The sequence below is a fragment of the Neopelma chrysocephalum genome, unplaced genomic scaffold (genome assembly GCF_003984885.1).
Source record: "Neopelma chrysocephalum unplaced genomic scaffold, ASM398488v2 Primary Assembly neopelma1_43, whole genome shotgun sequence".
NCBI classification, from domain to species: Eukaryota; Metazoa; Chordata; class Aves; order Passeriformes; family Pipridae; genus Neopelma; species Neopelma chrysocephalum.
Genome location: NW_020897702.1, coordinates 21,750,329 through 21,773,515, shown reverse-complemented (window position 1 = coordinate 21,773,515; position 23,187 = coordinate 21,750,329). Strand labels below are relative to the sequence as shown.

Sequence of the window (23,187 nt, the reverse complement as noted above, 5' to 3'; positions counted from 1 at the left end):
GCTTCTTTATTACATACAACCACAGTCACTGGAACAAGACAAATAATAAATAGTAGGTGACACTATGCCTTCACTGCTGACACTGGGTAAGATTGGTTTTCATGTCCATTACTAGCAAAATAAACCAACAACTTTTGTGGTGCCTTTATTTCAACTAGATGGACTCTTCTCCCTCTTCCTAACCCCAAAATACTGACTTGATAACAGATTAGGAGGGGAGAGCTTGAAAGCATACCCATAATTCTCCATTCCCTAGTCAAAAACTACCCAAATTACAATGGGGAAAGAGGGAGGGGGAATTCTTGTACGAAACACCTTGGTGTCTCAGAATAAATGCGCTACAAGCATATTAGTATTTGACGTCAACTTCAAAGGCTTTTTATTCTCATTCTAAATACAAGAACAACTGGATTTAGTACCTGTTTTGTTCTCCATCTCCTCAAATGTCTAATGATTTAATTTAAAATTATTCCCTTTGATGTCAGTCTTGTATTAACTTCTACTTGAGGCGATTAGCTTCAGGAGAGTACAAACGGTTTGATTCTGTCTTTCACTCTGTGCAAGTCAAATGCATAAAGGGATCACAGAAGACTCTAAAAGCTCAGAGAAATCACTGCTGTAGCTCTAGCCCAGGCCTACACCACCACGCTGCTGAAGCTTTACAGCACCACATCTTTAATCTAGATTTGCCCTCTGTGGCACTCCATTATAAAGATGATTGGATTTCCCTTTTTAGACAACCCCTAACCCTTAGACAATTCCTAACTTCCAAGAAGTCCTCCTTACAATTCTAGTCGTAATTCTGATCAGCTGGACTTGCACTGAGCAGCTAGTTTTGCTGAGACAGAACCAGCCTGAGATAGAATTCCCTCTGGAATTACAGGCAGAGAGTTAACCAGATAGAAATGAGCAAAAAATGGGAAAGCTAGAAAATGAAAAAGCAAGCCCTCCCTCAGCTCAGTTCCAGGTTACCCTGATCCCTGCTGAGCACAGTCTCTGAAGCCCCAGTTTCCCAGGGACTGGCTGCCTCACAGACTGACACATTTCTAAAAGGGAAAACACCTGACAGACACTAATAGTGTTGCATTTAACTGTGATTCTCCCCAGCAGATCCCAGCCTTCTTTGGTGCTGACCAGGCTATCTTTTAGTAGCACCAGTGGGATGGTAGGAATAAGTTTCTGCATCTTCAGCAGCAGGCAAACATTTCCAGTGCCACAGTAGGCACAGCCATGAACTGGAACCTTCAGGAATCTAGAAGCTTTGACATTCACTCCTGTGAAAAAAAACCCAAAGCTAAACACCATACAATCTCCAGATGCATTTTAAAGAACTGTACCTGGATGGTTCTTCAGATTTACAGTTAAGTATCCTTTCAGATAACAAAATGACCTGATCCAGACTCTGGGTTCAGTCAAGGTGCAATCATCCAGGTTCAGATTTATCCAGGTGCAATCAGGTATGTGTGGGAAGAGACAAGCCTCATACAGAGCACACATTATCTCTGCTGAATCCTAAAGGTAGAGTGAAACACTCCTCACACGCAGAGCAAGGTCCCCAGGAAGGAATAAGGCCACAGGCAGCAAAACCCACATGTGAGATCTACTTTAAAGAGCCGTGAATGCCAACACAGCTGTTGTGCTTTGTAAAGCACTGCATGCTGAGTTCTCTTAAAAGGCTGAAGCTGGGCAACAGGGAAAGTGGTTGTTGAGACCCTCATCATACCAGCTGGATTGTCCTGGGTCAGACAGACTCTTACAGAGCATAGAGAAGCCTCCAACTTCTCCCCAGCAGCTGAGGACGGCCATACAAAGAAAATTTTCCAAGGAGCAATGTGGAAAGGAGAGAGCAAGAGACCCAGAGAGCCTTAGACACTGCAGACAGAGGGGGAGGCTACTGAAAATAGCAGGGAATAGACATGCAGCTGGGTCACAAGGACAAAAGAAAGGCAGATTTCCCCGGACACAGCCCCAGAAGGGGACTAGGTAAAGTTTCTTGCAACATACAAAGCTGCTAAGAATTTCAGACTTTGGAAGAAAAAAGAAAAAGGAAAAAAGCAAGAAAAGAATCTGTGCTGAGGTGCTGAAACTGCTGGTACAGAGAAATTATTTTCAGTTTAAAATCAAATAAAATAAGGGCTGTCTCACCCTACTGATCTGCATTTTCCCTATTTCAAGAATTACCTTGTCCTGCTTTGGATTATACTAAAACCGAGCTTTCAATATTCAAAGCTCTCCTAGTGTTTTCAATAAACTTACTTTAAAAAAGGCAGCACAAACAAGATGCTTCCTCCTCTACAGGCTTTCACCAAAGGCAGACATTGTCAACAGTGCAGAAATCCACAAGCTGGTGCTGCTGATGTTCTCCATGTGGGTTAGGGTCTGCCTAGCTGTTTTCACACTTCTGACAGTTTCTCCTCAAACCTACATTTTTCATGTGTAGAAACTCTCAGCTGCAAAAGATTTCTCTGCAGTTGTTACCATCTTGGGATATATTTATTTTTTTTAAATGTCCTCTGCCTACTGCCCTCTTTTCACCATTATGGTACTTCATTTTAAAAATATTTAGTTGAACTGATTTTCCCAGTAGAGAGGGAATGGATTCCACCCCCCCCAAAGTCTTAGTATGAGAACCTCCCAGCCAAAGCTACAGACTAATCAGCATACTCAAAACCAAACAAAGATAATGAGGAAGCTGAACATATAAACAAACACAAATCCTACAGGATTAAGAGGACCAGAAATCAAAGACCATATTTCACAAAGCCTTTTCCTTCTAGCTCAAGATACATTTTTCCCCATCTCTTCAAGTCACACATAAAAACACATTCCTACTCTCTCCACTTTCCTTCATTTCCAAAGAATGCATAGGCCTGAGCAACCATCAGTCATTAGTCAGAGGACTAAGATTGTGCCAGTCAGAGAAGACAGCTATTTGAATGCAATGGTTCACAGTGGGTGTAAAAGCAGCCTCTACTTGGGTCCTAAAGGCTACTCAACTAAAGTTTTCAACTTATTCCACCCGCAGCAGGTCAGCTAAACTGATTAGATCATCAGTTTTATACACTGCCCCAAGGAGCTAAAAAAACAACCTCAAAAGGCAGAAAAAACCCAACCCTGAGCAGGTGTATTGTAACTACTACAAATTCAGGAGCAATAGGACACCAATTTATTTTCTGGTCACAACCAGAAGATAGGTCTTAAAACTTAAGAAACAGGATTTAAATATTTTTTGAATTGAAGAATCTAATTTGCAGGTGGATTCCCATCACCATCATTTTTATCTTCTGCTCAAATATAAGAGGAACAGGAATTTATTTTCTCCCTTTGCCTGTGCAAGCAGTGAATTAAAGGCTAGTTTAAAAAGTGACCAAATACAGCAGACAGGGAATATCTCGATAGTTGGTTTGGTTAAAAGCATATAAAGATTTTGGGCTTTGCTGCAAATACCACACCCTTATTATTATGCCTGACACCCTACTGTCACCGATTTCTTGTGTCTGACAGCCTCACATGTACGGCCCAATCTTAATCTTCCCCACGTTTTCACTGTCAAAAAACAGTGTCACTGCTCCAGTGGAGTGAAGTAGTCCCAGCAGGATAGGAGGTGGTCTTGGATCTCCACTAGCCAAGACCAATTCTGAACAGGGCTGGGCAGAAACAAAACTAAGTCCTAAATCAGGACAGACAATGAAGTGGTACCCAAAGAAGAAACATGAAATCAGGGAGAATTTCTCTCTTCCCATCAGCAAGTGGGTTTCTGAAGCTCTTCCTTTGTGGCACAAGCCATTTAATGGGATCTGACTTGGCACTTCTTCCACACCTTTCAAGCACAGCTGTAGCTACATTACTGCAAGTATTATTTGCACCTTAGCAATACCACTGGAGAGAGAGCAAAATATTTGCCTTGAACTATGCATTTAGATAAGATCGAGTTTATACAAGTTTCAGACTTACAATTTAGCACCTCATTCAACATTCAACATCAGGGCTTCTGTTACTACCAGCCACCTACACTGTAGTCCTGCATCCTCTACAGCTTTCAAGTGGATACAATTTGTACCAAAGACGTAATACACAGTACAGCTGCAAACTGCATAATGTTTTCATCATTAAGTGTCACTTGTTTTCACATCTCAATTTGCATGCAACAGCCTGGAATGAACCTTTGGTAGCATCAAGGGATCTCAATTAAAGAGGAACAATTTAGTTTAGCTAATCAACTCTATTGTCCCAGCAAGCAAAAAGGTGAGCCACATGTACTGGTCTGGAAGGGAATCACCAGTAGCACAGGTTAGACCTTAAGATCCTGAAGAACCAGTAGACAGAAGCTTTTTGTCATGAGGCTGTGCAGAGAGTGGAAGACAGGATCCCGCAGCAAGCGACTGCTACCTCAACAATTTTTCCTTTGCTTACAGATGATTCACCAGCAAAGTTGGAGCCAATAAGCATAAGTGGCAATGGATGCCATTGTTTGAGACAGAGGAGTGAATTTCAAATATAGAAGTATAAAAGGCAGATGGAATTCCTTATGATTCATGGATGTGGGGGGTTAGGAATCATGAGAAATCTGTGGGAAAGATCTTAGTGGTTATGGCTGTGTTTCAGTTTCATTGGAGTTTCTGACCCATAATGTGGCGTGCTTCATATAATGACAGATTGTGGCAATACTTTGGTGGATGGGGCGGCTTGACAACTTTGGGAGAGAATTCTAACATGGAACAGGAGTAGCTTGTAGGGAGGAACCTGTATATACACAGGTGAAAAGGAGTTTTAGGTATTGCTGACTTTTTTTTAAGGATTATCTCATGGTGGATTATATTCTTTGTTCCAAAGCTAAGAAGTATTTGACTGTAGGATGTCTGTCCTGAGTGACCCATTCCATTTCTTGGGCTCTTATGAGCACATCATTCTGTTTACTAAGATGTCCCACCTCCCTCTGTTGTTCTTTGCAAACTTTTTCACAGCACCAGGGATAGAAAAACCTCATCAGTAGAAAAGGTACTGATTAATGCACAAAACAGCAATAAAATAAAAAAAGCATCTGTTTAACTCTGTCTAAATTATTAGTTGAAGCTAAGGATTGCTATATTAAAAAAACCAATCACAGAAGTACATAAAAGGAAAGGATTTGTAAAGATAAACATTACCTCTAATCTTCAATAACTCATGAATTGATTTGCAACCAAAAAAAAAAAAATCACAATCTTTATGCAACCCAACTTACCTCAATTTGAAAGAGTTCCCCAGCACCTTCACAGTCATTGGATGTAATTATGGGAGTATGAATATGCACGTAGCCATTATCCTGGAAGAGACAGAACACTAAAGTTAACTACCTAAAGATATCAAACGTCAACCTCAAGGATGACATCAGCCAGCACACATCATAACTTAGCTATTAGCCCCCAACCAGGACAATACATGTAGTCTTTGAAGCAGCTTCTGCCTTACATGGACAGATGACTAAATGCTAGCATGATTTTCAAATCAATGTTTACTACCTGTGCATTTTCCTCCAGGTTCCATAACCAAACGAGAGTTGTGTCATTACTATGGTTCTTTTGCAATAGCCCATCTCCACAGCATTCCCCTTTCTTATCACCTCCCCCAGTTTTTTTATATTTTTGGGCAGTTTCAATCAAATTCACCCCTATGCCATCAACACTTGGTTTCTTCCAGCTTTTTGGAAGACAGTGGTTAGGCAGAAGACATTCCACTAAGAGAAGTGATCAAGTGTGTTGGATGATAAAAATTACACACTGGGTGGGAGAGACACCTTAAAAACACACAACCACCATTAAAATGTCAGTCCCACCTTGCATCTTCTGAGATACTGAAGTCAAACTGATTCTCAGAGACAGGGTATATACCCTGGCTTGGTTATGTTCCAGGTACCTACAGAATTACACATTCACGTAATAGTTCATAGATACAGCAGAGGCCTCCAAAACCAGAAAGGTTGAATAAAGAAGGAACTCCTCTAGATTTCTCTGCAGTGCAGCCACAGGCTTTGAAAACAGCTGCAACCCAATATTCAGTGGATGGATATATCAAGCAGACCTCAGACAAGCACATGCAGCATGTGCATTTTGCATAGAGGTAAAACTAGGAACCGAACTCTATTAATCATCACCTTTCTAACTTAGTCTCACCATGGAGGTCACTGATGGAACACTGAAATCATACCTATCTGTGTCCAAGCAAAAAGAACTTGAAACTATCTAATTTCAGCTGTGAATAAAGGATTTGTTTTCTCTTGCATCACTGCAATATCTAGCACAAAGGGAACGCCTTTAATATCAGGGTGTGCCAGCATTACCATGATACAGGCAATGATGTAACAGAACCTACTGTCTATTTACACAAAATACTCATAAAAATAGTTAAGAAAACAAATGTTTCTAAAAGCTTATCTTCACAGTTTTAACAGAATAATACAAATCAACCAGTCACATGAGAGGTCCTGGTCCTTATCACCAGCTAGTTAAAAGGCTAGGAAGGCTGGAACAGTATTTTCTGCCCACTCTGAGAATCAAACTAAAATTAATTTGGACCAAAGAGTTCGTATGGACATGCAATGCATTTTGTGGAAGTACAATAACCAAGTGGGCGCAAAGTCCCTGCAGTCACCTCTAGGCTACTTCGGTTACAGGTGCAATGACTTTGGCTTACCAAGTGCCTGGCAGGAGCTCCTCATTGAGATGCAGTTACTGCACAGAAGGAAGTTCTGGGGCCAGAACTACTTGCTTTACTTGGAGAAGGTAGTCCAGTCTACCAATACAAAATCCAGGTCTCTGACAGTTCCCTGCATATTCAGAGACCTGCTGGTCACGTGGCCTCCTGACTCTACATGAGATTTTGGAAATCTGCCTAAATTCCTCATACAGTGGTAGCAGTTGCTGTAAGGAAGCACATTTCACACAGAAGACCCCCTATATGCCTTGGAAAGGAATGCAAACCGCACAGATCTGAAATGAGAGAATCACATAAACCTCTTGGACAGTTCCCCTTACAAAAGCTTCTAAAATACTTCAGGCCACATTACTGGCTCATACAAACATGGAAGTTAATGTGCAAAGTGGAAGTTGCCATTCACATTGCAACTATCTTACCGTGCCTAGGAACAACGTTCCTATGCCACATGGACCACAGTATTCAGAAGATTTAAAGATGACATTTTAGCTTTCAACATCCAAATCAAAGGCACCTGACATTAGACATTCATTCCTGGAAATGAATAGGCTAAAAAAAAGAAGTTTTTAAATTTAGAGAGAGTCTTGAGTGTGTATTCAAAATGGTCCACTTATTTTCTTCCACCATTAAGCTCCTTACAGCTTTGCAAAGTGAAAATACTCCTATTGTACTTTCTAGCTATGGTATATTCTGATATTGACAAGTTGGAAATTGCAATATTCTTGGGATGATGCAGGTGACAATTTTAGAAGACTTCCTTCCATTCCTTCCATCAGAAATAAAGCAAACACAAACATTTCTGGTGCTAGGAGAGTTCTGACATAAGCATTTGCAAAATATCCAGTCTGGGACCAAATATTCTTTATCCTTTTAAAAATAATTTTAGTGTAGCTGCCGCTGCTAAATTGATCATAATTTTTGATTCTAATTTTTAATACAGGTCTGCTCTTGAGCATTTTAAACAGGAAGGTATGGCATAGCCTAAGCAGGAGTTGATTTGGAAAAACAAAGCTCGAATAAGATGTTTTCTGTACCTCAGCTGCCTTCTGTGTCCAGGTTTGGAAGCACAAACCGTTGTAGGCATTGCCATCTAGTGGCTCGACACCAGCATAGACTGATTGCCAAGAGTTGGCTTCTGCCTTAGCAGCAGGCACAATCCCGAAACCAGCAGCTTTACCTGACATGAGACTTCTATTAGGTTTTTAAAAAAACCAAACCAAACCCCACAAAAGTCGTCCAAATACCATGCAATTCCAAACAGATAACTCCTAGAGCAAGCAAGCCTTCTTTGCCACTGCACGTGACAAAGACCAGCACACTTGGGACCAGAAATTCAATCTCAACAATTCTACCCTGTTCCTTGGGCCACACTAATTACTACTTGTGAACTTTGTAACCAGAATGCTCTGAATATGATTCTCTTCAAACTAAAGACAGTTTATCTAAACTAAAACGTTTATTTCAATGAACAATTAATGTTTATTTCAATGAATGGCTCAGGTGTGCTAGAGGACTTGCTACCTTTATTTACTCACACAAGGAATCACACGGTCTCTGTTATGACATCTGGCATCAGAGTTAATTCACTGCCTGCCCTGTCTGCACAAAGCCTGTACCATGCCCTCAGTTTAAGTGTGACACATTCAGAAAACTCACGTGGCTCCCACTCATCAGTTTGAAATGCATAAAACAGGAGTCTCTTAATCTCAGCTAACAGCACTCACACAGACTTGTATTGCAGAAATAGAAAGAACTGAGAATAAAAAGAAGCTCTGAGTCAGTTTGTCTGTGTTCCTTTATCACAGATTTTTCCATGTGGAAGGAGGCTTCTGTCCAAGGACTGTAAGGTCACTGCTGAAGATGGGTTGTTAAACAACTCCATATCATCTTGTGTTCCACAGACCACACAATTGCAGGCAACTACACTGTAACTTAGAAAAAGGGATAAAATAACAGGAAACGGGCGAAAAGACACTGACAAGGTCACAGATGTGCTAACCTGATCATAAGCAACTACCAAGGCCCAGCCAGGCTCAGGCCTGGAAAGAAAACCACCATGTCCAAAATCCATACCCTGTAGTCAAGATGTCACACTCTTTCCCTCCTAACCTACACCTGTGAAGCCAACCTGGGGGAGCATTTTACACAGAAGGCTCAGTACAGAAGGGACTACCTGGAAGAAGGAGTGGATGGCTGCAGTGGCTTCACTGCGGATTCTCAAGAGGGAACCCAGTGTGTTGTTCCTGCATCGCAGGTGAGGGAACTGTCGGACATACTCCAGCGGGTGCCTCTCCTTCATTTTCAGGGGAAACGACTGAAAACAACAAGGAAACAAAAATAAGAGGATAAGAATTTGGGAGTCAATACAGTTTTATTGCTATTCAGGGAGTGGCATCTCTGCCTACTAAAACTCAATCATCATTAACAGAGCAGAGAATAACTTGATGCTTTTGCCTACCTTTTCTGGTTATTTTGTGGATTTTATAATGCTTATGGCAGAGCAAGAGCCATGAACACAAGAGAAGGTATGAGCACCCTGAAATGTTCCACTTTTGGATGTTGAGCCCCCCTGAAATCCAGCTGTTCACCTCACTGCTGCAACAGCAACCTGTGCCTATGGCAGATACAGTTATTCCACCTGCACAACCTGGAGCATCTTGCCAGTCCCACTGTTTCTCCAATTCATATCCCGGCCAGACTTACCAGGTACACCACCTGGTACACGTAAGTGCTTCAGGGTGGGACAAATGCAAACTCTTAGGTGCCAGCATGTGCACCCATTTCCACGAAGAAACAGCTGTGCCCCAGAGAAGAGCTCTCATGGTGGTCCCAAGTTCCTCCTTTGATGTACCCTATAGACACCACTGACAAATCAAAGCCTGCAGGACGACTCAGACTTACAGAAAATACAGTTTGAAGCATGCTTTACTGGATGCTTGGACCTTTAAAAATTTATTTCCAGCAGTCCTACCACTCCTGCTGCAGCAACATACCCAAATATCACAAGGTCCCACCACACGGATGGTTTCAGCTTGCAGCTCCATATTTTGCTTCCTATGAGGACTTTTGACCAGCTTCCCTTGCACTTCCACTGCACTTCCAAAAGTCAGCTCTCTAAGAAACAGAGAGAAAACAACAGCTTAACTAAGTGATAGAAATTCAACTACATTCAGAAGAGAGATTCCTGTTAATTTAGCTGGATCACTTGAGATCACAAGGGATGCTGTAGCCATACAGCTTACCTGATGAAATGAAAAATTATTAAATGTATAGGTGGGAATGTGAATAGATTCACAACAATATAAAAGAATTTAGGACAAGGTAGGAGTGTTGGACAAGTAAGGGGAAAAGAGGCAGGCTTTTATCTGAAGGGGCTCTTGGTGGAGATAAACCAGGCCTATAGAAGAAAAATTGAAAAAATTTTTAATATATTAAGTTACACACAGAAGGTTCCTGGATCTTCCCAAAACTCCCAACCCTAGTCCAATGAACAACTGAGAGTTACAAACAAAATTAAGCTGTAAAACAAGTATATTATTTTATTATACTAGATCAGACATGCCTATCCAGGGAGCATGCCTACCAAGCCTGCCTTGAAAAGTTATTATAGGAAGATCAACAGCACCCTCCAAAACCCGGGAGACAGTTATCCCCGGCTACCTTGTGTGATTTCCAAGCAATTCCAACAGGAGTCAAGAACGTCTACACTATTAAGAAAATTAGGCCCAAATTAATCTCACAGGATTAATCAACTGAACCACAAGGCCTCAGCTAAGAGGAGACAGAGTAGTATGACACTCTCCATTCTAAAAATACATCCAGAGACCCCAAACTGCAGCAGTGCCTTTCCTGTGGTCAGGTGCCAGCTGGTGGCGAGTCCTGGGCACAGGAAAGGAGGCCCGAGCACACCCTTCCAGGCACCGCTCAAAATGTATTTCTTCAGTTATTTCAAATGGACCAACCTATTTTCCAAGCTGGGATTAGCAACCACCTGGAGGTGTTCCAGAGAACTTCCATCGTTTATGTGCAGGAACAAAACTTCCTTCTGGGATCGGACAGAATGGACCCAGCCCTAGAGGTAAAAGAGATTTGTTATTTTTTGGCACGGACACAGTGTAGTCATGTTCTTCTTCCAGCTAAGACAGACATGCCACTTCAAGCCTATTTTAGCTTCTTATTGAAATCAGTGTCTCTTTAGGGACAAAAAAAATAAATAAAAAAGGGTAAAAAAAGTCAGTGTCAGTTTTTCTTCTGACTTCAAAGCAGAGAGAAAAAAAATCCTTAGGCAGAGACAGCCTCCTGAGTATGGAAAGGAATAACTAAGATGCACCTGCATCTTTGGGGAGCTGAGAATACAGAAAGCAGGAAGGCGTTCTGAAGATGAAGGGCATTTTAGTGAAGTACATATTCTTATTAGTGGTGTCCCTTCCAAACACTTCTTACTGAAAAAGGAGAGACTGGTAATGAACACTTCTTCACGATAACACATTCAAGACTGTTTTGATGCATTTTATTATCAAATTTTGTTGCTGTATCACCTGTAGAAAAGTTCCAACTGAAATATATTCACTAGTTGTTTACATGTCCTAAACTGCTGGACTGCTAAAACAATGATGCAGCCAATAGATTCATATGAAAGACTACAGAATGCAAAACAAAAATAAAAATTAATGCCTTGGATGTTTCTCCTTATATCTCAAAATCAAGACTGCTACACTGTCCCCATGAAAAAAAAAATATTAAGAAAAAATTTAGAAGCATCTTGTCCAGTTTCTCTGAAAGAATTAAAATAATAATACAAAAGTTCTCTGTAACAGCAAAACAGTAGAACTAGCCATGTACATCTCAGGCTAATGTCTTAATTTGAGTTTTTTAATGAGAGATAAATTTTAATTTCTTTTTAAGGGAAACACTAAGTCAGTACTAGGGCACCAAGCAATAGTAAGAGCATCCAAAATAACTCCCTTAGTTGCTCCCCAAATTGCAAGGGTTGAGACAAAGCTGCCCTTAAAAGCATAGCTACCTGCTGGGGACCTTGCAGCTCATCTTATAGCAGTACTGTAGAGAACAACCGAAAACAGTGCTGATTAAACAACCAAACTGCCTCTTTTCCAACCAGTTTTGTCTTTTGCTTATCTGGAAGGTCCCAGGTAGTCCCAATGACTTTAAACCAATGTGAATCCATCTACTTCTGTTGTCTAGACAGAGCAAACTTCAAGAACTAAACAGCACCAGAAGTAAAGCATTCTTAAAACTACAACATGACTACTAATACAGGCAAAGCATTACATAGGCTTGTAGAACAGGTAGAGGACACATAAGGCATATAAGAACTATGAAGATTTTAAAGCCATGAACCTAGTGATTCAGACAGGGTAAACCACCTCTGCAGAGTGTTCCACTCAAAAGAACTAATGCCAGAAACAAGATCACCTGGGCTATATTTGTATGGCTAAAGCAACAAGTGTTTAAAAGGTATTCCATACAATAACACGCCTGAAGCTCTTGTGCTTATCCTCTGTATTCCAGTAAATCCCCAGAACGCACCATGTTCATTACAGTTGATGCATGTTTAATGTATAATGGCAGATGTTTTTCTTAGTTTCCTTCCTCATAAGTGCTTCTTAACAAAACACACAAAACCCTTGAACAAAGAAACATTCTCAAGAGCTTTTTTTCCCCACTTAATCAGGCTGTTCTGGGTTTTGTTAAATAAGAAGAGGAGTCTTGCAACCTGCAATAGGAAATAAGAACATACCCACAGGCTTGCATTGGAGCAGCAGAGGTTGTGGCACAAAAGTTTTGACCACTTCATACATTACCAGAATCAACATGCAGTAAAAGTGACAATCCTGACTCAGACCAGACTGCACATTCCAACAACCTGGCCATAATGAGGTTGGATTTAAGCCAGACCAGTTCCCTAACCCAGTTTAATACAAAAAACCTCCACATTTTGCCAGCACAGGGGAAGAGCAAAAAAGAAGCAAGGGCCTGGGGGACAGGGAAGGTGGGGAAAAGGCAGTATTGCCAATTTTAGCATCAATTTATTCCAGCTTGCATTATTCATAAAACTACAGCTGAAAAGAACCTACACTGGATGAGCTTCTTCCTACCCTATTAAGCTTCATCTATGCGTGTGTAGGAATACCAGTGTGCTACAAACGGGTTTTTGGGTTAGCAGAATCACAGAAAGGCTTGGGTAGGAAGAGACCTTAAAGATCATCTAGTTCCAAGCCCCCTGCCATGAGCAGGGACACCCTCCATAAGACTGTGTTGCTCCAAGCCCCATCCAACCTGGCCTTGGACACTTCCAGGGATGGGGCACCCACATATTCTCTGGGCAACCTGTGCCAGTGCCTCATCACCCTCAAGGTATAGATCTTCTTTCTCATAAATCTAAATCTACTCTCTTTTAGTTTTGTTTAAAACTGTTACCAAGTACCCCAGTCCTCTTCAGATTCATTCAGAAATACTGGCAACTACACAGGCCTTGCACCAAAACAGGGCCAGTATGTGTGCAACCACTGCTCTGCCAGCTGGGAACACCAGAAATCTGGGGAACACACAACCCTATGTCAAGGGGAAGAGCTCCCTTGCTAAGAAGTCCATTTATCCCAGTCTACCTTGGTTCACAACAGGAGCCAGACACGACCAGCAGTGAAAGCTATCGATGATTCTACTTACATTGCTATAAACCTACAGGTATGTGGTACAAAGATGTGGTACAAGACACAGAAAAAAAACTTTGAAAACAACAGTACAATGGTTTGCTCTCCCAAATGGAACAGGCGATAAAGCCAATACTGTAGAGAATACTTTTCGGTACAACTCATCCCAGAGACCACTTTTCCCTGCCCCTGCCAAGTAACTACAAAGCTTTGACAACAGCAAACTGAGTACACAAACCGAAAGATCGCACAGCGAGGCCCCGCACACCGCGAAGGCGATCCGGGAGCTCAGCAAAACGCCCTGCAGAGCTCCCAGCTCTTCCTCTCTGAGGTACCACTACAGGCCCTCTTCCCTCCGCTCAGGCTCTGGACCGGGACATATCCAGGCACACCGGGACACACACCTGCACTCTGACCGCGTCCGCCGGCTCCCGCGCCCCCAGCGCTTCGCGTACACGCAGCCGCACCGCCCGCGGCAGAGAGACGCAGCGCCGGAGGACCCGCCATCCGCCCCAGGCCCGGGCCCGGGCCCCCAGCATGGCGAGGCCTGGCGGGCCCGCTCCCCCTGAATCCCTGGCCTGAGCCCGCTCCCGGTCCCGCTCCCGGTCCCGCTCCCCGTCCCGCTCCCGGTTCTGCTCCTGCTCCCACTCCCGCACGGGCCCACGTGAGCCGGCGCACCGCCCACCATCTCACGTGACCGCCCCGCCCACCCAATGGCCGCTCGGACTGCCCCCAGCGAGCCAATCGGAACGGGAGAGCGCACCCAGCCCGCCTCTTCCGCCGCCCAGGCGCAAGCGCCTCTGGGAAATGTAGTTCCTGGCTTGGGATCTCGGCGCCAAGCGAGTCACGGGGGGCAGGGATTCCGTGCTGGCCGCGGGATGGATCCCGTGTTGGGAGACAAGGGATCTCCGTGGCAGGGATGAGGGGTCCTGCTACTCTCTGGGACCTCCTCGCCGGCAGCACGGTCTAGACCATGAGCCGCTCTCTTCCCCTCCTGGGCTCCTCTCAGGCAGCGTGAGCCCTCGGTGCTTGTCCTGATGAAGGAGGCAGGGCTCGGCTCTGCTCTGCAAGCCTCGCTGAGGAATCAGATCTTCCTCCTGTCCCTTTTTTAGGCTTATGCCCCTCTGCCTATGCAGGTCCCCTGAGTAGCAGGTGAGGAGCAGTCGCCAGGGCGAGTCTTCAGCCCTGCAGAGAATGACTTGGGAATACCGGTGGGCTAAAAACTGAACGTGACGTGGCAATGTGCACTTCCAGCCCGGAAAGCCAACTGTAACCTGGATTGCATCAAAAGCAGCGTGGCCCGCAGGTCGAGGGCCCTCTGCTCTGGTGAGACCCCACCTAGAGAGCTGCATGAGAGACATGGACCTGTTGGAGCAAGTCTAGAGAAGGGCCACAAAGAGCCTCAGAGGGCTGGAGCACCTCTGCTATGGATACAGGCTGAGAGAGTTGGGATTGTTCACCATGGAGAAGAAAAGGCTCCAGGGAGACCTTATTGCAGCCCTTCCATAGTTAAAGGGGGTTTATAAGATGGAGAGAGTCCCTTACTAATGCCAAGATGAGGGACAATGGCTTTAAAATGTAAGAGTGTAGATTTAGATTGCACATAAGGAAGAAATTCTTCCCTGTAAGAGTGGTGAGACACTGGCATAACTTCCCCATCCCTGGAAGTGTCCAAAGCCAGGTTGGATGGGGCTTGAAGAAACATAGTCATGGAAGGCAGCAGCTGAATATTTCTGCTGTGCTTGTGGTCAGAAGTTACCTCATTCCTGTCCGCTGATATTTGGAGCACTGTGGGTTAAACAAGAGACAGCAGCAATGAGATGCCCCAGGGCCAGGAGGTGCTGGGAGGCAGCTTTGGTTGTGACACTGCTTGTAGGAAGATGAATCCCTGCCTCACTGCAATGTCTCAGGTAAGGAAAGAGTTGCTAGCCGGAGACTTCATTTAAAAGAAACAAGCTGGGCTCATGGAAAAGAGAGAGGAAAGCTTTGCAGATGTTTGGTTTTGACTTTTCCCTGTGATGCTTTTTATCTGTGCATCAAAGTCTTGTCCTCAAAGTCCCTTGTGCTGCTTGCCAGGACCTTCCTTCACCTCTGCCTTTGCTCCCAGTAAGCCAGTGTCCCCACCCGTGGCTCTCAGTCTTGACCTGAGCTCCGAGGGCCTGGAAAGGCCATCCTGAGGAATTAGAGCTGCAGAGCAGGGGCACGGACATAATCAGGTGGATGAGAAAGACATTGAGAGGAAGGATAGGAGGCCTCAGGGAGGGGTGCAGGGAGAGTAGGTAGAGGGAGGGATAGAAGCACATCCTCAGCCAACAAGGACAGCTTGTCCAATATCTGTCCTCTGTGCCACTGCATGGAATCATGCAGACTGCCTGGACACACACAGGTTACTGCCTCAGTGGTGGATGGAAACACAGGGATACTCATATCTTGGTACACCTGAGTAAGCAAAATTAGTTTGAATGCGAATCACCATCCCCTCCTGTAAGGGTCAGCATTGAGCTTTGCTGTGTGTTGGTACACTAATGTGGTTTCTTAGAGAATCACAGTGCAGGAAGGAACTGGTACTGCAGTGTCAGGCAGAGATACAGGATGTAAACTGGTAGGAAATTAGGGCTCTATCGTTCAGGGAACTCCTGGCTTAATGTGAGAATTAAGCTTGTATGTAATGACTGTTCAGCGCATGTTATGTGTTCTCTGTGCCTGGCCACAGATGGTGCATTTATTACTGTTCTGAGCTGTAGGTTTGCCTCGTGTTCTGTCTTACTGTCCAGAATACTTTTTTCTGGCATTATTTGACTCATAAAACCTTCTCCAGGCAAGATAAACAATTAATTTAGGGAAGAATTGAGGGTAACACCAATGACAGCGTCTAAAGACACCAGGAAAGAGATAAGGTCCTTCCCCTCAGATCCATCTGCTCCAGGGCCAGCTTGTGAGTATTTGAAGGGAAGGGCATAACACAGGAAAGTCTGGCCTCAGATTTTTTTGGTCTGGATTTGAACTTTTCCCATCCAGCTGAATGCCCTGGAGAGGGCAAGAATCTGGTCCATCAATCCCCAAAAGAAAATGAAAATGAAGCACTAGCAGAGTGCAAAGCTGACGGTCTCTCAGATGGGCTTTATGCCCTAGGAGCTCAGCTGTGCATCAGCTGCTGCTCCATACACCCTGGTCTGCTCCATGCTCCCTTTTCCTGAGCATTTCGCCATTTCCTCCCATTTCCCCATTCTTGGGGCCAATGCTGTTGAAACTTACTCACTTTGTTGTGAGTTCTTCCAGGCTCCTGGACTGCAGGACAGTGTTCGTGTGCTGGGAGATACAATCTCCAGCATGTTTTTTTAAGATGGCAGGGAGATGGACGGGGATTACTGTGTTCCCAGAGCTCTCCAGGAAACACCAGTTTGTACTCAACAGAGCTGATGTTGCGTTAAGAGTATAGAACTTTGTCAGAATATAAACCCCCTGCTTTCCAGCTGGTCCTTAGAGGTCGGAGGGGCTGGGTGCAGCTGAGCTTGATTTCTGATTTTCACCAGTTCGGCCAGTAAGTCTCGTCACATTCCTAGATGCTCCAATAGTGTGGGTCACACTGTTAGTCTGGTCTCGTTTGCGATCACGGATTCACCAATAGCGTGTTTTACCGTTTCAACACTCTAAGTCTGATTGAGTTCAATAAGAACTTTCACAGACACAGATTCACCCATAGAGCAGTTTGTTGGAGCAACATTGCTATGTACAAGTGTTCCTGGGTGTACTTTGATGCAGCTGGTCTTACAAAAGGCACGACTCTGCTTTGGGGAGGGGAGAGAAGCAAGCCCGTCAACTTGTCTGTGAGGCGGTTATACTCTGATCCTCTACCATGGAGGATTTCCAGTGCCAGTCTATACTTTTGGGAGAAGTGGAGGTGAGATAAATTTTGTTACTGCCATAGTAACTGGTGGTGGGGCAGCCATTTTATATGTAAATGAGGGATATCAACAGTAACAGAGAGATTACAAAGGCTGCGAGTCTTGTGCAAGGGTGGAACAGAACCCTGACACTGTAGCATCAGTCCCTCTTTCACCTGGCTAATAGCAGCTATGAATGTCGTGCAGTGAATGTCGTGCAGCCTCCGCCTGATAACCTACCACCTCCTCAGCCATCATGCCCATAGGAATCCCTTAGCCACAGGTCTCATGACATAGCTCGTGAAAATCCCTTCACCACATATCTCATGGCATAATCTCATGGCATAATCTCATGGTTGTAGGTCTCATTTCCTGGAGCTGCCCATCCTCTTTTCACTGCTGGATGCTGTCTTCACTGGCCAGCAGTTTGGCAACATCAGTACCATGAACCATAGCCCCAGGGATGATCCCAGATCTCAGGTTGTTTGAGTAGGTCCATATGGATCCATGCAGAGCTAGAGCTAACACTGTTCCTTCTCTGGTATGTAAACTGTGTGTTTTGGAGATGTTTCCGGTGTTGGCAAAGACATGGAAGTGTCTGAATGTAGAGTTTGTTTCTTTCAGTGCAGAGCAGAGCCCTTCTAAAAGCTCTCCATAGAGCACTGGTGCTCTCTGTGGATCAGATCAGTCTGAGCAGGGAAGGAGGACACCGGTTGTCAGGGTGTCTGCAGGGAGGGAGGTTTAAAGGATGATGAGAAATAATGGTTCTTCTGTACTCCTAGCTGGGTTTAGGTGACATGAAATGTCCCTAACAGATGTTTCTGATAGAAGTAGAGTTCATCTTCTGAGATGGTGCTTCACTGAGGGAAGAAAGAAAGAGGATTAAAGGTGAATGTGGCTGGGAGATGTGTAGTGTGAAGTCATGTTGAAGGCAGCGCATCTGGAACAAAGGATGCATTGACAAATGGTTCGAAGGAGAAATCTGTATGATATCCATAGGTCCTGTTGCTAGGAATGATTCCTGAGGAGAATTGGCCAGAACTCTTCATGTCTCTCTTTTTCAGTTAAACGCAAAGTGAAAATTTCTCCCGTGGAAACAGACCTGTGGGGCTATCCCAGCTAGCTGTGTGTTCTGCAACAAAGTTTTATCCTTCTGAAACAAGGATCAAGTGGTTCAAAAATGAGCAGGAGGAGATGGACAAAGTTGTGTAGGAGGATCGGCTCCTGAAGGGAGATTAGTCTTTCCAGATCCTGGTCATTTTGGAAGTCCTGCCTAAGCAAGAGGATATCTGTGCATGCCAGGTGGATCATGTCAGCCTGCCAGCACCCATCACCGTGGCCCAGGGTAAGTGACTGGAAATGGGGAGATGAAAAAGTGTTGATGAGAACTGCTTCTAGCTCTATGGGGACAGCAAGAAACAGGAAGAGATGTTTTTGGGGGGGAAGCAATCTCTATGCCCAGGCCTTTACTGTCTGGACTGCTCTTCCAACAGAAACATGCTCTGGATCTGCTATGAGCAAAAATTTGGCTGGAACAGTGGTCTTTGTGCTGGGCTTAGGCTTCATTGTGGTGGTACTTGTCATCTATCAGAAGAAAAAAAAGTGAATTATTCATGAGCTAAGAAGAAACCCGTTCTTAATGGGGTTGCAGAGAAATGTTTTGAAGCCTGTAATGTTTCGCTAGAATTTAGATTTACCATGATAATTTCCTTGGGTTCCCAGCATTCGAGCGGGTTTCATATGGTCTAATCCAATATCGGCAGAAGCCAGTGATAGCTTTTAATTATTTTAACTGATGTTGGATTGGGCTTTCAGTGATGAGAAGTCATTTTAGAAATATCATCAGCTGCTGAAAGGTCAGCCCAGTTCTCTAAGATATAGTCCTCGGCTATGGTCATGGTTTCTTGTGAGTATCAAATTAGCTACTTCATTCCCAAATGTCTCCACATTGCTTTGATACGGATGTATTTTGTAGACTGTAGAAGCAAATACATTCATACTTATTTTTAGAAGGATTAAATACCTCTCCTTTGAAACTGCACAGAGGGAAAAAGAGAGACGTTATCTTCCAGAAAGCTGCATTCTTGTTCTCAGAATTTGGGTTTGCTGAGTAACAGCATCTTATCCCAGCCTTTGCTTTCTGCTTTCTAATAATTTATGGTTATTAGAATTACAAACAAGTACAGGGTAAGTCATTGTTTGGTGATATCTTTCCTGGTGCAATGAGGAATATCCCTCAGCTTAATCCTGTACTGTTATATTCTTCCTAAGCAAATTCCCTTAAGCAAGCCACAGCCAAAGTAGCCCTTTGGCCCTGTTAATTCTCAGCCTATGGGTTTAGGTCTCTAGCATCAGGAGAACCTGAATTCCTTGGCCACCAATACAGCTGTTAATAACTAGGGAAGAAAAGGCTTGATGCTAAAAATGCTGAAACCCCCTTCCTTAGACCCAAACATCAGTTTCCCAATGTACTGTGATGAGAATGGCATACAAATTTGACTTCATAGGAATAAGTTTTCCAACCTGTTCAGAGCCTGAGCTTGTTGTACCTGCGTTTTTCAGAGCCCCGCGTTATCCAGGTGATAAATGCCTTGGGTAGGTCTCCAAGGTGATCTCAGAAACTAGATTCCCCTGCCATGAATAAATCCTCTACCAAAACAGCCTCTGGCAGTGCTGCTATGGGCTCTCTGAAGGTCAGCTGACCCCATAGGTCTTAGTAGCTCTCTGCGGTGGGTTAGCATGGGATGTTGGGGTGGAAATCACAGGAAAATTATTCAGGCAGGTGAACATGGGAGATTCTCCTAACAGGAGCCTGGAGTAGCTTTTCCCATCCTTTAGTCTAACTGGCATGGTGACTGGCAATGCTCCAAAACCTGTGTGAGAAGTTCCTGCTCTTTTTTCCTGCAGGTCTGCCATGGTTGTCTGCTGCAGCCACAGAGGAAGTTGACATGGAAAGGAACATGCTGCTGGGTGACTAAGTCCACAGCAAACCTCTGAGTCTGTTTGGGTCTCTCAGAGTTATGAGGAGCTGTTACTCCCTGCTTTTTTTCCCCAACATTATTCCCTTTCCTCCTACTGTTGCCCACATTAGCAGGGTACTGCCTTGTTCCCCCTCAGAAGAACGGTGAATTTGCAAATTGGCAGACTTGCAAATTTAAGGGTAGTCTCAGAGACTGATGCTGGGCCATTGAGGCTTGGATGGCCTCTACTCCTGTATTAAGCAGCAGGAGGAAAGCTAGAGCTTCCCAGCCCTGCACCTACCTGGAGAGAGAAGAGGGGAGTAAATAATAGCATTTCTAAGGAATGTTTTGTACTTTGAGCGATTTATCTAAGGGTCTGAAAGAATTTAATTACTGAGAGCTAATTAAAGGTACTAATTAACCCAATGTTTAATCCCGGCTCTTCATTAGCTTTCTGCGCCGCTGAAGCAGAGATATAGTCCCATATATCATGACATCCAGCCACTTTGCTTAATTGTGATTCCTCTGCACATGGTGCAGGTACTCGGCCACTAAGGTGATGAGAGAAACACGAAAGCCCACATACAGGAGAAAATTAGAGGGGCGAAGCCAGCCCTGTGTGACTAACAACCTTGAGATTATTTCCATGAAGAAGATATTGACAGCCTAATTTGTTTCCCCTCCCCATTATCACTGGTTTGTTCTCATTGATGCCACTGTTTTGCCAAGGGGGATGGGAACAATCTGCTTCTGGGCACATGATGACAAAATGGCCATGTTATTCCTTGGTCCCATCCTTGTCACCATGGCTCCAAGCTGTTCTGCTACAACCAGGACAAGGAGGCTGCTCACTTTCTCTTCTCATCATACTTTCCCATTGACTTGCCTTTCCATGATGGTTTATGCTGGTGCTGCTGGTACTACTTTTGTGTACAATCCACAGAGCCAGCTATCAGATCTCCATGAGCTGTTTCCTCAGTGCCACAGGAGAAGGGACATCTGAAGTGACTGCCCAGAGCCAGCTTAATCCAGCAGTAGATCAGGAGCAATGTGATTTTCCTGCTTCCAGGGCTAAATAATTCCTCCTGGTTCTGGAATGGTTCTGTGGGGGACCCTGGGGCAGGCTGTTGGATGTGGTGGTCCCAGGAGAAGGTGTGCTCCATAGGAGAAACAGAGACAGAGGACTCAGAAAATTGAAAATCCTCATATTCACGAGAGCCGTCAACCCAAGACATACTCCTTGTGGATGCAGTATTTAGTGGGGGACGTGTGAAATCCTGTCATTACTTCTTCTCACAGCTGGCCTAAAAACTATGTCTTGGAAGATACCATGAACCCCAGACTACCCAGTCGAGGGCAGAGTAATTGCCCCAACAGCACTGTTTAAACCAGCAGCTTCAGTTTGTTCTCAGTTGTAACTCTGTCTCCACACTGTTTGTTTATTACTGCTCATATAAACCTGGAATGGAGGTGAGCTTCTTTCAGGCTCATGACCTCAGCTTGGAAGTCACGACTCCTTCTTAGGAGCTACTCATTTAAATGTGGCTGGAAATGAACCTGTGTGAGCACAGGGTCATTAAATTAGCTGAGGAAACAGGCTGCAGTGGGGGAATGCAGCAGACACCTTCTTTGGAACTCACACGGGAAAGCCAGGCATGGATCTCTTGAGGATGTCTTAGGGGAATGAATCAGACCTGCCAGGATATGGGGAGAGGTGGGAGATGACCCACTGGGGGCTTTTTTTCTGAACTGAACAAGCAAACGATTTTATGAAACCAACAATCCCCCGGTGTCTCCTTGCACAGCCCTATGCAGCCAGCGGAGGAAATTGGTAACTGTACCCAGCAAGCCTGTTTTTAATTAACAAATAATTATCTACAAATTGCTGTAATTATTGCCTTGGATTCCAGAGGATGGGGATGTTAGTGCGAGATGAGCACAGTTTCCTTGCGAGTGAAATATTTTCCCTGCCTTATCTACAGTGCCCTGCTGCTGTGAGGTTTGGGGACTCAGCAGCATTTTCTTTTGGAGAAAGTGATAATACAGCTCAGGCTGCCTGGAAGGGGAAGCACGGTGGAAAAGGGACCAGAGGAAGGGCAGTTTCTTACATTTATCGGGTTGTCTGCCCTCATGCTGGAGTGACTTGGGGGATGCCAATTAAGACATAAACCTCATCAATGAGTGCCAGGAGGAGGGTGCTTGCACATCCATGAGCTGGCAGAGCAAAATGAGCATCCTGATTAGCGATCTTTCAGTGAGGAGAGGATAAATCTAGCTTTGGAGAAAGGTAGTTAGTATTAATTCAGAACAAATGGAAAGCATAGAGTTTCCCTGAGCCTTCAGCACCGAGGGATGCTGGTCTGGAGAGAGTGCATCACTGACCATGACCTTCTGGATCGCATTTCGGAGGGAGAGCACATAGAGTTCTTCCACCTCTTTTTCTTCTGCCAAAAGGAAGAAAAAGAAATTTGGCTCTACTGCAAAACCTCGTGGTGGATATATATGCAACAACTACCTTTTCATGATTACAAAGAGTCTCCCCCACGGTAGCCTAAGTACTAACATACAGAGATATTTATTGTCCTGCAGGGCTTATACCCTTTCAACAGGTCTAAGACGAAAATCCACTCCAGTTTGCAGGACTGAAGGCACTGGAAAACTGCAAGTACATCCTGGGCTAAATGGGCACAACCTGCTGAAAAGTTCATGAGCCCAGGCTTCAACCCTGCTTGTTGTGTTTAATCTCTGAATCCTGATGCTTCCCAGGAAACTATGACTTTTCTTTCATCACTTCTAATCACTGCCAGGGTTTCCATGACAGCCTCTGCTTCAAGCAAATGGAGTGCTTTTTATTATTCATCCATGGCATATTTACCTGAGGTGAGCTGCCTGTACCGCATGCTGCTGTGAAATGTTGCCTTTGTTTACCGTGTACTACGTCTTTCCACTTCTCCATGCAGATATCGAACATTTTGGGCT

At 44.4% G+C, this 23,187-nt stretch overlaps 1 protein-coding gene across 4 annotated transcripts in view; it reads right to left on the bottom strand.

The window, feature by feature from the left end:
- Window positions 1-13,903, bottom strand: part of NARS2 (asparaginyl-tRNA synthetase 2, mitochondrial) — a 51,862-nt gene extending 37,959 nt beyond the window's left edge. For all 4 annotated transcript variants that reach the window (XM_027677568.1, XM_027677570.1, XM_027677569.1 and 1 more), the window contains exons 1-5: window positions 13,769-13,903; window positions 10,656-10,765; window positions 9,687-9,807; window positions 8,867-9,007; window positions 5,225-5,305 (exon numbers count right to left, since the gene is read on the bottom strand). In XM_027677568.1, coding sequence (XP_027533369.1) covers window positions 5,225-5,305; window positions 8,867-9,007; window positions 9,687-9,807; window positions 10,656-10,765; window positions 13,769-13,903 — 588 coding nt within the window. The remainder of the gene's footprint in view (window positions 1-5,224; window positions 5,306-8,866; window positions 9,008-9,686; window positions 9,808-10,655; window positions 10,766-13,768) is intronic.
- Between the last annotated feature and the right edge of the window lie 9,284 nt (window positions 13,904-23,187).